General features: G+C 36.4%; 1 protein-coding gene across 1 annotated transcript in view; it reads left to right on the top strand.

Moving 5' to 3' along the window:
- The window catches only part of gria2b (glutamate receptor, ionotropic, AMPA 2b), a gene marked incomplete at its 5' end in the record, with an annotated part of 46,367 nt that overhangs the window by 23,920 nt on the left and 6,097 nt on the right, over positions 1 to 16,350 (top strand). The window contains 9 exon segments of the mRNA NM_001279478.1: positions 3,532 to 3,771; positions 9,842 to 10,038; positions 11,243 to 11,296; positions 11,378 to 11,536; positions 12,103 to 12,270; positions 14,392 to 14,496; positions 14,649 to 14,756; positions 15,043 to 15,249; positions 15,379 to 15,746. Coding sequence (NP_001266407.1) covers positions 3,532 to 3,771; positions 9,842 to 10,038; positions 11,243 to 11,296; positions 11,378 to 11,536; positions 12,103 to 12,270; positions 14,392 to 14,496; positions 14,649 to 14,756; positions 15,043 to 15,249; positions 15,379 to 15,746 — 1,606 coding nt within the window.

The following is a 16,350-nucleotide window of genomic DNA, read 5'->3' as shown; positions in this document are numbered from 1 at the left end:
TCACTCCTTTTTTCTGCGTTTGGAGGGGGATTTCTGAGGGTGAATACTTGCTGGTTTCACTGAAAAGCAGTCAGATGTGACAGAGGCTTAATGGCTTTTCCAAAATCCCCAGTGTTTCTAAGAGTTACTGTTTGTGGCTGGCTTTTCTTTCTTAATTAAACATTTCTAAATTCCTTATTGAACAAGTGCACGTAGAAGTCTCACCCATTAAAAACCTTACTTTTCATTCTTTTTCTGTCACATTTCACAGACGGCAAAGTCCTTTGAACAGTCCCTGCACAGACAAATAGATAGCGCATTGCTTCTGGATGTGAATTTCCATATTTGGTAATAAAGTAACATGTTGTCAAACTGTTCTCCCTGGCATAAGCTGCAGCACAGTCATGGGGATATCCAGTTTCTAAGCATGAGCTCAGTGAGTTTTAATCCTGGGCAAACTCAGCAAGCTCACCAGCAAGAGTGTCAGCACAGAAAGCCTAGAAACAGGACAATGGACAGATGTGACACAACGACAGGAAAAAAGAGCAGCAACTCTCTTAGCTGCTATAAGTGCCAGGAGACCTAGAATATGTTACATTTTTAAGAAATATGGTGCCATGGTGAGCTATAGAGTGGGTTGTAAGTCTTACAATTATCATGCCTTGGAACAAAAATATGGCATATACTTACAAATCTATTTCATCAGCTATTCTGAAATAGGAAAGGGGGTGTAAAGGAAAAGAAAAAAGGAGGCTGCAAAGTGAAACATATATGGCATTCTCTTTGTGTGAACTGTAATTGTCTAGAATATGATCAGTATTTTATCTTATTTAAGAAAATATCTGAAACAGAAAATAAGAAAAGAATATAAGTAATACAAAAATTCAGATTTAACAGCAAAGGCCTAAAATTAACAATCCAGCAGCAACTTAAAAAAGCAGTTTTTTAAGAATTTAATGGAAGATACTTACTGTGAACTACAGTGGCTAGCATCTCCATGTACCCACAGTTTCACACTTGCACATTATCTGCATGTTACAAGTATATTTACCTTATCTCAAATGTAATTCAAAGCTCTCCACTGGTGTCATATTTTCAGACTTTCTTCCTTTAAATTACCTTGACTTATTTAACATGTAACCTAACTTCTTTTGTGAGAGACATTTAATTTTACTTCATTGACCTGTACACTATCATTCTCAGGTTAGACTGTGACAGTTAACAGTCAACGCACTTTAGGTTCTGTTAGCTTGCATGGAGACAAAAATGAAATTAGATTAGTGAGGTCTAATCTCTCTGTGGCCACATTACTGGCCAGTGTCATCTGCTAAAAAGATTAGAAATGCTGTCACAGACTGATGGAGGTGATTGGACTGCTGTTAACAGTTCGGCTCCGGTGGCTGTGATGAACATTTAATTGCTCATGTCAATGGATTGTTAAAGATATTTGAAGCGCATGAATAATGGCGGTGGATGAAAGCGAGTCGCTGGTATTCTAGCCAGTTTTTAAAGGGCTGTGTGTGCATTTGACTATGGGGTGAATGTTTTCCAAGGAACTCTAAACAAACTTAAAAACAAAAAGGTTTGATAAGTAAACAAGTAATGTTTTCATTGCCTCATAAAAAATTCATTTGGTATACATCACTGAGCAATTAATCTACTGTTAAATATTTCAACTCACTTACCAAAAGATGAGGAAAAACTACTAAAATGATATTTTCCAGGAAAAAAATAAACAGGAAGTCACCACCGTGAAAATCTAGTTTCTATAGACCTCCAGTGGTTTAATGAGGTATAAATTAAATTTAGGCTGTGTCAGTGCACCGTGACATTAGTGTTGGCCATATTTTGAAATACACAAGCAAACTTCAAGCACTTTAAGCACACGAGCAAACGTCTCTGAAGTTTTGAGTCATGCTCAATCTTATTTGTTTTAAAAAAGCTTATTTTAATGTGTTTTCCATGTTTGGCATTGTGATTGTTTTAAATATTCCAGTAACCTGAAAACAAAAGTACTGATGCAGATGGTAAAAATAGAGGTGTCATCTATATTTACTTCATTTAGGATGGAAACTGTCTCATCAGTTTGCTAAAATAGACAATTCTTTGGACTCTATTTGTTGTTTCATATAACTGAATCATGGAAGATAAGAGACTTTTGAGCTATAAGCTTGGTAATGAGGCTTTCCTTCGCAAAATCCACACTGAAAATAGTAATTTACTTTTCATTTGCCAGAGACAAAATTAGTTAAATTAATTTCAGCTGAGATTTCATTAATGAAGCTGGTAATATTTAAAAATATGAAAAAGTGGCTAAAGAATACTCCCTGTGGGGATACATATATAAAGCATTACAGCAGAAATGAAGTAAACCTTTACAAACACCTAGTAGCCTACAGAAGTCACAGATCAAACTGATACTCACACCATGTATCTGTTACACAGACTCCAGTTCCCTTTGTCAGTGAGGCACCTCAGAATGATACTGGTCAGAAAAGCAAATCACCAGATTAATTACACTGAAAGAAACATGACAAAAGTCAATAACCCTCATTAACTTACATTTGATCAATACACATTTACAAGGAGCATGCCAATCTGTCTACTCCAGTAAAATGTTTAAAAAACACTGCAAAAAGCAACCAAAGGATTAGATAGACATTTAGCATTTATGTTTACAGTCCACTGAGTTTTCAGTACTCTCTTCTGATGTTTGCATAATGAATGTTAGAAGGCAGTAACATCACTGGTGTTATGTGGACCAGAACATATGTCCTATATTATTGAATACAGTGCTTTTGGAGAGTCAGGAGAATGAGGATGAAATACAAGTAATCTAATATAAACACAGAGTAATCACATATTAATAATCAGTATATAATTAAATGGTTGTTAACAAAGGCAAACATTAAAATGTAATGGCATCTAACAATATATTGTGGATATTAAGCAGTGCACTGAAGCATATTTGGATACCCCATAATCATACACCTGTGAATATGCGGAATAGTTATATTTATACCATACAACACAGAGAACATTTAAAAAGTTGATATAGAGTTTTAAAGATTCCTTAAGTCATACAGAATACCAATCACAGTCATAATCACTATATCAAATAAAGCCATAGGTCATTTCATAAAAGTTTCACAAAGTGACTCGCTCAGATTGGAACTGCTGCTGTTGAACACAAGCGCTCCCCTGACAGAACTTATGGGAAACTATCCATTAATCAGCTGAAAAAGAAACTAAAAGAGATGTCCCTTAATGGTTGTGTCTGGCCCTAATGTGCACTAACTGAGGGTAATAAAGGTCTTGGTTATATACATTGGTATGAATTATAGCAGGGAGTACGTATACTTTCCAAATAAATGTCAGAAGAGTTTGTTTCAAATGAGATATGACATTACGCTGGCAAATCATTCCTGGCATAAAAGAGAGCAATATGTTTTCTGCTAAATAGTGAAAAAGAAGTTTGCAATTTAATTCAATCAGGAAGCAAATGAAGTAAATATTCAGTATCATGTCCTAACACAACTTTTTTTTCTTCAGTCTGTTCACAGTTCTCTAGAGGAGTGTATGCCATTTTTGGATTCTATGACAAGAAGTCTGTAAACACCATCACCTCGTTTTGTGGGACGCTACATGTCTCCTTCATAACACCCAGCTTCCCTCTGGATGGAAGTCATCAGTTCATTATCCAGATGCGACCAGATATCAAGGGCCCCCTCCTCAGCCTTATTGAGTACTACAAGTGGGACAAGTTTGCCTATCTCTACGACAGTGATCGAGGTAAGAAGTGAACACTTCTATAGCTTTCAAAGTGTGATTTGAGTGGATTTTCATCATGAAATTCTCTAAAGAAAATCTGCCACTGTGGTCAGCTGGTTATCTTGCAGCCTTGGAAGCTTTATATGGAGCGCTAATCCTATGGCTATTTGTAAAACATGTATGCGAAATTATTAAAATTTGAAAACTGCATTATTGGCCATTTATACTATATTATTATATGCCTTGCCACAAGGGAGTGCAGAAGGGTAATCTATCCATCCTAAACTCTGACCCTCATAGTAAGACAATTTGTTGGTTTTGTTAAGCTGTAGGAGGCTTTTTGTTAGCGTAGCTTTTGGGTCCACTGGTCCTCTTAGAGGAAAGGCTCGCATTCCCCCCTTAGTGAGCTTTCCTCTTGGGGGATAAGAGGACCCAAACTTTGCCCATTCCCCCTGACCGACATTTTGTTGATACGCTTTTGGTCCACTTGTCCACTTACATGGAAGCGGTTGATCAAATTAACACAGAATCCTGAGTGACTGCTTTTATCCTGTGATAAAACATTTCTATCCCACTGTGTGCAACACAGGTGAAGCTAGGTAAAGGGCATTTTGGCTCATTACAAACAGCTTGTCACATACAATCAACTATAGCACCTCCTGCATTTGAGTGTAATGTAATATCAAGGCGAGGTTAGAGGAGAGGCAGTCAGAGTCATCTCTGGCATACAGTGGAGATGATATGGCCTAAAGCTGTTGATTTCCACACTTGTTCTACATAGAGATGTGACGTCAGCAATGGTGTGACCATCCTAATTGAGAGGAAAAGTTGTACCATGCTTAGTTCACTTTTTGTTCTTTTTCAGCTCCACTTCACAATCAAACAACAGACTCACGGATACATACACATATACAAATACACACATCCAGTTGCTTTTCTGGTTCCAACTTTATCTAAAATTCAAGCCATACCCTTTTTGGTCTATCAGTCAGTTAGACAGGCAGGCTTTTTCCAAGATTAAGAAACACAGAATCTGAAGACTGTCACCATAGCGCTCATGTGTTTTTTCCAGTCTGCAGTTAAAACAAACATTCACTAATACAGCAGTAGTGGTGCCCTTAATTATATAAACTAGCTTTTTTAGAGAATAAGTGAAATTATTTAGTCAGAAATAAAGTATCTCTATGCTGTGCACCTGTGGTTAGAATCCTGGATAAGATCAAGGGCTGAATTTATCCTACATGAAATATTATCTACCCTCAAACTATAATATCCCAGCTTATTTCATATTCAAATCTATTCTGTCCCTTTTCTTTGATCCCTTTCATAAGTGATTCTTCAAAATTCGACACTGATAATGTCGAAGTCTGGAAATAAGATTTTATATCTTCCCTTTTCTCTCACTGCCTGAAACGTCGAACACACTATACGCTTTATAAGCATGACAATTGTATTTTTTAATTGAGCTAGCAGCATATGAGTTGGTAAAATGGAAGATGGCTGCGGCTGAATTCGAGAAGAATGGTTAATATAGCAATTAATAATAAGGTGTAATAAAGGCGATGGCAGCCAAAAAGGTTCAAGACCAATCTACTCCTGCTTTTGCGTTATCTCACTTTGCTGCGTCATGTAATTCATTTTATGCTGTCACCTGCTAATTGTGATTCTGTGACTTTTGCCCTTGATGCAATGCAGTCTTCAGGAGCAACTGACACTGAAAAGAAAATCTCCTCCACAGATAGAGTTCCATTCTCTATTAACACTCTTACTGCAATGAAAAACCAGAATTAAAAGCTCAGTACTATCTAGTTACAGTGGAATAACAGTATTAAGTCTTCTATCCTAACAGGAATACTCAGTGTTTAGATTACACATCAAATTATTCTTTTAGCTCATAGAATAACATTTTTATTTTCAGCACGCTAAAAGAGACAATGTTCAGATCAATTTTAGAAATCATTTTGAAGGTATGAAACATTGATAAATTCCCAAAGATAGCTTTATATGTAAGTATTTATATGAAGCACTAAGTGGTTTATTGTAACAGAAGTGAATCAACATAGAGATGTGGAACTGCTGCTGTCTACACACAGAGTTTGGAGTGGATACACAGTGGATGGATTAGGAGGGATTTAGAGCATTTCTGCTCTGTATTACCTTTAACTTCCTATAGTGTTACATCTCTTAAAGTCTCCCACTGCACCTTTTCCCAAGACATATCCTGCCTGCTCTTTATATACTAACTTTATCTTCCCATTTGTCCTGTCTGCTTTACAAATCATCTCTTGTGTTTGCTATGCTTTTCTTCCTTTTGCCAGCATGCTAAGTTTTACCAGTCAGCCTTTCTGACTGACAGCAGAATCAAATACTGTTCCTCTCTAAAATCAGAAGCACCAGCTGTTTCACAGTGTCCCCATGCTAATGCTAGGAGTGACCTGCTGTCCTTACTGTACGTCCGCTGTGGCACTAAGGGGCCTGTTGTGCATATTTCATCATTGCATGGCTGTCTAATTAGGTCAGTGTGATCCACTCATTCCCATGGCAACCCAAAGTGTAGAGGGAAGAGGAAAGAGAGAGACTGTAAGTGACTGAGCTTGTTGGTAAATGATGCAAGGATGTGTGGGGGTGTTTCTCAGGGAGTCGAAAGAAAGGAAGCAATGGAGTTGCCACTGGTTATGATGAATTCTATTAGCACACTGAGTCTAATGCATGAACCAGCAAATACCTTGTCAGCTATGGCCAGTAACTTGGTTTAAACAATGGATCAAGATAGATTAAAGAGTAGGTTAAAGAGAAGACCAATATTATATACCGATAGTACGCTGTGTGATCGGCTAACACTAATTAGCAGGTCTAATTGTTTAGGCAGTTAACCTACACAGTCTATGGATGCAACTTGCTAACTAAGCATGCCAGCATTTGCTAATATATTAGAAATCCACGGTGTTTTGTCTAAATATGGTCGCATACTCGTGCTTGGAGACTTTATGCTTAATTAATCAAAGTCAAATAAAAGCACTGTCTACAGCAGTGATAAGCACTAAAATAGCTATTGCTGCTGTCAGATATTACAATTGTACCAGTGTGGTTTTTTATAATTTTCATATTTTTATCTAAACATCATTTAAACATTTACATGTTTGAATCTAAATTAAAATAAACAAAAAATAAACCCAAATAAAAGTTATTGACACCTTTTGTTCATTTGCAGATTCAAGTTCTGTTATAGCAGACCTGCAGGCAATCGCAACCCCTGCTATTTCTTCCTAAAACAAAGCCTTTAAACACTTGCAATTGATTTAAGTGGTGCTTCAATAGGCATTAAGCAAAGAATAACAGGTTCACTCTGGGGAAGGATGTTGGACTTTAAGCACAGTAGATATATGGGAACACAATTTGTTAAACAGATTATAGCTAATGTGAGGATGAATTTGTAGGAATCGAATCAATATCCTCTATTTAATCTGAGCCTATTTGGCCCTTATTTAAACATTTTACGTTATATTTTACATGTTCTCATGTATTTGGAGTCATGATTGAATATAATTTAAAAAAATTGTCAAATGTAAAAGATATTAAAGGAAAGATTTAACTTAAGTGCTGCTTTAGACCACTGAAAGAGGAGTTTGTTGTTCATTGCAAAACATGCAAAAATCATGGGTTTGTGAATAACCGAAAAAGTCACATATATTCTTACATTATATACAACATTGAATGACTTAAAGTGAATGTATCAAAATGCAAGATGTTGTTCTTTTTTATGAAATAATTACATTTACAAATGTCATTGAACTGGTAACAAAAGCAAAATACTAAATATATATTTTAACACTAAATGCACAGGATCAAACTTGTATTACATGGTGATATAGTCTTTCAGTTGGAGAGAGTGTAGGGTGGGATGAGATCAAGTTATAAAGTTAAAGGGTAACTTTAGCAGATCTAAACAGATTTTAATTTGAATTAATATACAGTGTTAACACTGGGGTGGACAATATATTTTAATACATTTAATTACTCATTAATGAAAATATTTAATCAGCTAATTTGATGGCCACAGAAAAGGTGATAAAATTGACTTTGAATGCGGGACATTTGTTTTTGTCACATGTTGGTCCGAGTCTTCCAGAAACCGCTGGTCTAGTGTGATTTTTCTAGGCATAAATGCATTGTTGATGCCAGAGGTCAGAGGAGAATGGCCCGATTTCTTCACGCTGATACCAACAGCAGCTCAAATAACCACTTACATACAAGGTGTGCAGAAAAAGCATCTTTGAATACAAAATATATTAAACATTCAAGCACATGGCTACAGTAGCAGAAGACCACAACAGAAGGCCATTTCTGTCAGCTTAAATAGGAAAATGACGCTACAGTGGAGTGGGTATAGTTTTTTGGCATGCTTTGGGCTTCTTGTTACTAAATGAATATTGTTTAAAATGCATAACCTATCTGAGTATATTTGCGCACGTCCATGTCTTTATGACCATAGTGTACCCATTTTATGATAGTTGCTTCCAGTAGGATAACACAAGATTTTACAGAGCAAAGATAATTTCACACTTGTTTCTCAAACATGACAATGAATTCACTGTACTCAAACGGCCACAGTTTCAATCCAATATGGATGTTCATCTGACAAAGATGCAGGAAGTGCATGATGCCATCAGGTTAACATGGACCAACATCTCTGAGAATGGTTTTCAGCAACTTGTTGAATCTATGCCACAAAGAAATAAGGCAGATGTGAATGCAAAAGGTTTTATTAGTAAGGTGTGCCCAACAAAGCAGCTACTGACTATAAGTACAGTCCACAGAGATCTAGATTATATTTGACTTCAGCCAATGCTAACTAGCATTTTGCCTTTGTTCTTTAATTATTTTCACTGCATATTACTCAGAACTTAAATTTCATTTCATTTATCTATTTTCTTAAGTATCAATAAAACACATTTAACCACTACGCTGACCTTAATGCAGCTATGATGAATAGTTCATTCAGATAAAACTGCAAGTCTCCATTTTCCTCAAAGCCGTGTCGCATGAAATTGATTACATCTGTAATTCACCGGCAAGTTAGAATGAAACACTCAACCTTTTTATTAAACCACTTTCTAACTGCCCTCAGCAGACCAGTGATCAATAACAGCAACGATTCAACAGTGAAACCAGACAGAGAGGATGATGCGAATATAATCTGAAACAGACACGATATCTTTGCCTTCACCAGACTACACTTCACACTGACTGACCAATGCTACAGCTAACTGCACCAGCCGTGTCAGTTATTCACTGAACATTTTGTTTGTATTATATATTGGAATAAACAGTACGGTCAAAATAAGTGATCACATACTGTAAGAGATTTTGCTGAAGACACTTATTTTTCAAGGTTTTCTGAAGGTCTTGCAGTTTAAAATACCAGACAAAGACTATGAGTGGACGTTCAGGATAGTGTTGTTAATCAAACTGTGAAAATAATAAGCAAAATACTAAATTACTCCTTTAAAACATACAGTAATAGAGCAGAAATGAAATCTGAAATGTTGATATTGATGCAGTCAAGTGTATTGTTAGACCCACTTTCCTCCCACATGTTGGTCAGGTTCATGCCAGAATACCTGTGACTCATCTTGATGAGCTCTTTACATAAGGCACTGAGTCGCTGTAAAACCTTCACTGGGTTTCAACAAGCAGACGACAATGTTTTTGAACGGGTCTTGTCTGCTCGTGTGTAGATTTTTTTCGTCAAACTTTGTCTGCTTCTGCTAGGTTTTTGCATTTCTTATTTGTTTTTCTGCGTCCGACATTTTTGTTTTTGCTTGTTGCTGTGACTTCTTGAAATTTGAGGTTTGAAATCTGCATATGGTGTTTACTGCATTAAGCCTTCAAAATGCCATAGGGCCAAAAATATCTCAGAGACTTGAAGACTAAAGAGAATGTGCAGTTCTACATATTGCAGGAACAGGTTATTGTACCTTACCATTGTTCAAAAGAATCATTTAAAGCCATTATAAAACACAGGCATATGTTAAGCATAAAGAGACACAACATGATTAACATTTTAACTCTGTATCAATCTTTTCTTCAGGCCTGACAACACTGCAAATTGTTCTGGACACTGCAGCAGAGAAAAAGTGGCAGGTAACTGCCATCAATGTGGGAAACCTTAAAGATGAGAGAAAGGATGAGGCCTACCGCTCACTGTTCCAAGATCTGGAGAACAAAAAAGAGAGGAGGGTGATACTGGACTGTGAACAGGATAAAGTGAAGGACATTATGGAACAGGTACATTGTAGATTATTATTATTATTATTATTATTATTATTTTTTGGTAGTCTTTCTCGTAAGTAATTTCTGGGTAAAGTAATTACATGCAATAGGCTTCATCGGTATAATGATCAGTGGCTTGTTTTTTGTAAAATAAGCTAAAAAAAAATGTAAGTTTACAAAAAACTGAAAGCAAAAAACAAATGTTTTTACTATTTTGTGCTTAAATTATATATGATATTAGAACTAATAGAGTCCAAATATGTAAAAACTCTACTGGGAAGTGTAAATAGCACTGGGAAGGGATCTGTGGTGATTAAAAAAGGGGGATGCAGGAAATGCTAACAACCTTGTTGTCCTTTAATTACTCCTGTAGGAGAAAAGTAAGATCCAGTTGAAATATGTGTATCTGACAAAGCACTTACAAAAGCAGCCTTGTCACATGGACCATGCAGTCCAGCAGATGTAGAAAGGCCCCATAACAATTATGCTAATTGTTCATTTAGGCTGTAAACAAAACTGCAATTAAAGGAAAAACAAATGCACATAAGCAGACTATTTTTACTCAACCTTTTTCTCACGAGGGAGGCATATTGATTAGCATTTAAAGCATGCAGACGTCTGTTTAACTGAATGCTGGCTGAAATCAATGTCTACAGCCTCGTTGCCTCTTTATCGGGGAAAAACAGAGACTGTCGAGGTGGAGGTTTCTTGCTTTATGTCAAAGCCATTTACATAGGAGATACAAGACGTTATTATTCAAATCTGCATCAAGTAGCAGCCCTGACAAACGGAGGTGTCAGTCAAGCAGCTGGATTAGTTTCAGGTGTGTCATTTATATGAGGTACTGAAAAGGGGTATGGTTGAGATATGTTAGTTTTTTGCTTTTTTCTTTTCTGATAAGAAAACTGGCTTTGGAACTTGATATCTCTGTCTAGCAATATCTGCGACTATAAGTGACAGTGTTTTTTCAAGTGATAATGGCCAAGACTGTCAGACATGTGAGGCTCGATTGAAACAAATTAATAATGTCTGAATAAATATGTGGCAGATTTAGATTGTACTTTTTATAAGTGTAGTTGTCAAACAGTGTAAAATGACATACAAGAGGAACTTCAATCAAGCATTTTATTAAGCTGTTTTTCTCACCTAAGAATTATTTTTTCCTTCACGAGGTGTCCTGTATGTTTTTTTAATGCATATGTGTTTCACAACCCTGTAGGTCATCACAATTGGCAGACATGTTAAAGGCTACCACTACATTATAGCCAATCTGGTGAGTGTAAATAACATTTACACCTTTTTTTTAAGAGTTTATTAATTGATGGAATAATTAATTTTGATCTGTTTTTTTTAGGGTTTCATTGATGGAGACCTGTCCAAAATTCAGTATGGTGGAGCAAATGTTTCAGGCTTTCAGATTGTTGATTTTGATGACCCCTTGGTTTCCAAATTTGATCAGCGATGGGAGGCACTAGAAGAAAAAGAATATCCTGGAGCTGACAGCAAAATAAGGGTGAGTTTTAACATGCACATATGAGGCGATATAATACTGAAATTATCAATAATTATTCTGTTTAGTTTACTTTACTATACCAGCCCACATGAAGTGAGCTTTTAGGAAATTGCAACGGCATGTTCAGTTTTGACAAACACAGAAATCAGATAAATTTACATTAAAATGTAACCACAGCTGCATAGTCATTGCCAAAAGTAGCCTTCGTTTTTTTGTAACTGGGAAAGCTCTTTTTAAGGCCACACTGATTAAAAAAAAGCACTCTGACATTTACAAAACAGAACAAAGAAAGCACCAACATCAAACATATGATATATTATATGCTGTCTAATTAGGGAAAGACAGTGGATAAAGGATAATGAGCTGTGCATGTCTAGTGCAGAATGTCAGATAAATATCATTTATTTATTTGATCAACTATATTTATTCAATGCGTGAATATGGAGCTTACAGTTAAAGCCTTTTTTGTCAACTAGTTATATTATGTTTAACCAGATAATAATACCGTCCTTCATCTATATATAATATATAATTCATGTATAATCTCATCCTATTTTCTGCCATAGTATACATCTGCGCTGACCTATGACGCCGTTCAGGTGATGACAGAAGCTTTCCGATACCTTCATAAACAACGCATTGATTTTACCAGGAGGGCCAACACTGGTGACTGCTTGGCTAATCCTGCTGTGCCGTGGGCTCAGGGTGTGGAGATTGAGCGAGCACTGAAACAGGTAACTCACCTCTTTTGCTGGTGACGATTCATTGCAGTGGTGACAGTCGATACATTAAAAGAATAGCATTTTAAAACGCATCAAGGTAGAAAGTACTTGTCAAAGATTGATTTTTACAGTGCATATGCACACAGAGAAATATGCTCTCAGAAGAAGAAGAAACACACTAAATAGAGATTAGTTTGATGGTAAACTATGATGCTGCATCAGTTATTCATGGTTATCACGTTGAGTTTCCGAAAGATCAATAACATGGTCCTAAAATATTTTTTCTTTTCTTTTTATCTCTTTATCTGTACCACACTGACTTGTCCATCTACACTCTTTCTTAAAGCAGAGCAGAAAAAAGTGTCCAAAACAGCTTTTAGGATGAGATTCTTTTAATGATAAAGGTATCAGTTGGAAATGTCTCAGAAAGCTTTTCCAAAATTGATCAGTTCTTGCCTTTGATGTCTTTTTGTCTGGCACCCTGGAAGTCAGGATACACTTATACAAGATCAAGATTAGCTGCCTTTAACCACCCCATGAAGACAGAGAGATGCTGTCCTGGGTTGTGATCAAACATGTCAGAAGATAAGCCGATCCAAGGGTGTTGGATCTCTTCCAAATCAATTTATGTTGCTCTCAAAACCTGTTCAGTGATGTTTAGTTTCCCAAGATCACATGGCTCTTACCTTCAAATGTCCCCCAAAGTGAGGTGAAAGTGAAAGTAAAGCAAACTTTATATAATGCTACCTATTTTTATCTAATATTTTAACTTTAATATTTCCCTAAGAGGGGGTTCTACAGCAAGATGAATATCACAGTATTAACACAGTGTGTGACAAGATGAGTGAAAATCTGTTTTTGTTTTTTTCCCCTCTCTCGTTGAAAGAAAGTTTCAATTTGTTGTTCATTTTTAGCGTTTCCATCCATCCATCAATCATCCATCCATCCATCCATCCATCAATCATCCATCCATCCATCTATCCATCCATCCATCCATCCATCCATCCATCCATCCATCTTCTTCTGCTTATCCAGTTCAGGAGGTTTCTTCTCGGTCTCAAATCAACTTAACTAAACAAATAACCTGTGAGTTTGATTGAACACTATGACAGACTTTGTAACATGTAATGTTACAAAGTCATAGTCACTGTACTGACGTGCCATCCATATAGGAAACAACTAGTTACACATCAGCACTCAAGTCTAGACCTATGCAACAGCTATCATACAATACAATGACTTGCCAACTGAAAATGGAACTTAAACTTTAGTGATTTTTCAAGTTTGTCCACTAAATGAGAAGATGTATGTCAAAAAACTGAGTTTACATGTTATGAAATCCACTCTGCCAAATGCATTTTAGAAATGCTGCTTTTTCCTGAAAAAAATCAAGAGGATCCTTCCCAGTCTTTCTACTTTGGTTCCTTTGTTTAATGAATGTTCTCTGAATACATGCTGAGGCTGCCTCGTAGCTCAGCACAAAGGAGTATTTGAAGTCATTAGGTATCATGGTAAAAACACTCAAGAAAAGGGGAGTCATAGGAAGCAAAGAGCAAAGTACACTTCCCACTTAACCGATCCAAATGGATGTCATTTTGGAGAACTTGGATGAGGTTGTGACAACATCACCATGCACTGATCTTTGGGCAATCAAACTCTGGGTGAAGAGGTTGTTGAGGACTGTATTACTTCAGATGAGTAAAAAGACACGTAAAAAAGATCCTTATTAGCACATTAGTATTTTACTTCTCTAAAACTGTCCCAATCATCTCCTGATGACTTAGCTAAGAGCATTTCATCCTTGTTGCTCAAATTGGCAGCTATTTACGGATTAAGCCCCGAAAGGATTTATGAGACATTTATTACCTATTCATCCTGACAAAACTGCATTTGCATGACCCAGACAACATCAAGAATTAATTTAACTTTGAAAATCTCAACTTTTAACCTGCAAATGAATGGTAAACCCATGTATTGTGTTACTTGACTGATCATAATTAATAAGAACAACAATGATAGCTTCCATGTTTTTAATTATTGCCTTCCACATAAGCCCACTACCACTGTTTGCTCGTCACATAGATTTATTCATGCCAAAGCAGTCTTACACACGTCTGATCTTGTGTTTCCAAGGTTCGAGTGGAAGGCCTGACAGGAAACATCCAGTTTGACCAGCATGGCAAGAGAGTCAATTACTCAGTGAATATAATGGAATTAAAGAGTAATGGTCCTGTAAAAGTAAGTCTCTTGATATCCAATTTGAATAGAAGATGAATATCTATATATGAGACTATATAATATGAGACTATATAGTTTGAGTTCAAGGCTCAAGTTGTCCATTAAAGCAGCACTTGCTTTTTCTTGAATTTGTTGCTTATTTTTTCCAACAGATTGGATACTGGAATGAAATGGATAAAATGGCTGTCACCAAATCAGATGTCTTTACAAATGACACAACAGGAATGGAAAACAAAACCGTTATTGTGACCACCATTTTGGTATGTTTAATAATGAGTCCATAAGTAATTGCATACTTTTAATTGTGGTTTTAGTGTCTAAGTTCTTGAACCACTGGGTACCTTATTTTATAAATAGATGTCTTAGCACTTTAATTTAGACACTTTTCCCTTTAAGGAGAGCAGTGTTTTTTTTGTTTTTTGTTTGTTAAATATATGTAGAATAACACCAGACCACTAATTTCATGCTACAAGGCTATAATATGTTTCACAAGGTAATTCATATGTGCTGAATTCATGTGCGCTGCCCTTTTTTCCTGTCCTTCAGGAAGCTCCGTATGTAATGCTGAAAAAGAACGCTGACCTTTTTGTAGACAATGAGCGCTACGAGGGTTACTGTGTAGATCTTGCTGCTGAGATAGCGAAGCACTGTGGCTTCAAATATCAACTGAAAATAGTGGGGGATGGAAAATATGGAGCAAGAGATGCAGAGACCAAAATCTGGAATGGGATGGTTGGAGAGTTGGTATATGGGGTGAGTTGATCTACTCAAATGCATGCTTTAAAGGTTTTCAATGAGATAACTTTGATTGAGACCCCCTCTAATCTCAAGTGGTATTTCTTAAACCTTTTTTGTGTCTTTTTTTGCCTTCTGGTTTGATAGAAAGCAGACATCGCAGTGGCTCCTCTGACCATCACATTGGTGCGAGAGGAAGTGATTGACTTCTCCAAACCTTTCATGTCACTGGGCATTTCCATCATGATCAAGAAGCCTCAGAAGTCCAAGCCTGGAGTTTTCTCATTCTTGGATCCATTGGCTTATGAGATTTGGATGTGTATAGTTTTTGCTTACATTGGTGTCAGCGTGGTGCTGTTCCTCGTCAGCCGCTTCAGCCCCTATGAGTGGCACACTGAGGAGTATGAAGACGGGCAGATCCAGACCAATGAGTCTACTAATGAGTTTGGCATATTCAACAGCCTGTGGTTCTCCCTTGGAGCCTTTATGCGACAAGGCTGTGACATCTCTCCTAGGTAAGTCAGAAAAATCAGTGACTTCTATATTGCTTTAATTTAAGAAAATTTATACTGTAAGTATAAGTAAATAACAAATGCAACAAAAAACTTTAAACCAGAACTACCTAAATATGAGAAAAAACTGGTTTTAGAACTTCAAATTATTCATCAACCAAGTGTATTTTTTAGCTCTGCTAGCAATATAGGCTTAGGGGTTGTAATATTGTTGGGTTTATAACTTAGAGGTCCAGAGTGAAGCACTGTAGCATAGTTTCTCAATTGAAAAGAGGATGACGAGGATGGAGAATATTCGTTAGTTACATGTTATGTTTGAGCATGTAACCAAACAATCCACTTTGTTATATTCTTCATACATTCTATATGTCTTGGCTTTATTTGGTTTTATTTACTTTTGCTTAGATGAAAAGTTATAAAATTATTCTTTTTACAGAATTTAGTGTAAAATTAAGTTTTTAACTGTAGATTTACTATCTTGTGAGTAGACACTTGTGTTCAGCAGTGAAGCCAGTAGGGTTAGAGTCATGTGCTCTTCAGAGATTATTCATTATGTATTTTGACCTATCCTTTTCATCCCACACCTCATCCCAAACATGTTTTATGT

This window comes from Oreochromis niloticus, linkage group LG2 (genome assembly GCF_001858045.2).
Source record: "Oreochromis niloticus isolate F11D_XX linkage group LG2, O_niloticus_UMD_NMBU, whole genome shotgun sequence".
NCBI classification, from domain to species: Eukaryota; Metazoa; Chordata; class Actinopteri; order Cichliformes; family Cichlidae; genus Oreochromis; species Oreochromis niloticus.
Note: the sequence above shows the minus strand (reverse complement) of the source record. Positions and strands in the feature narration are given on the sequence as shown.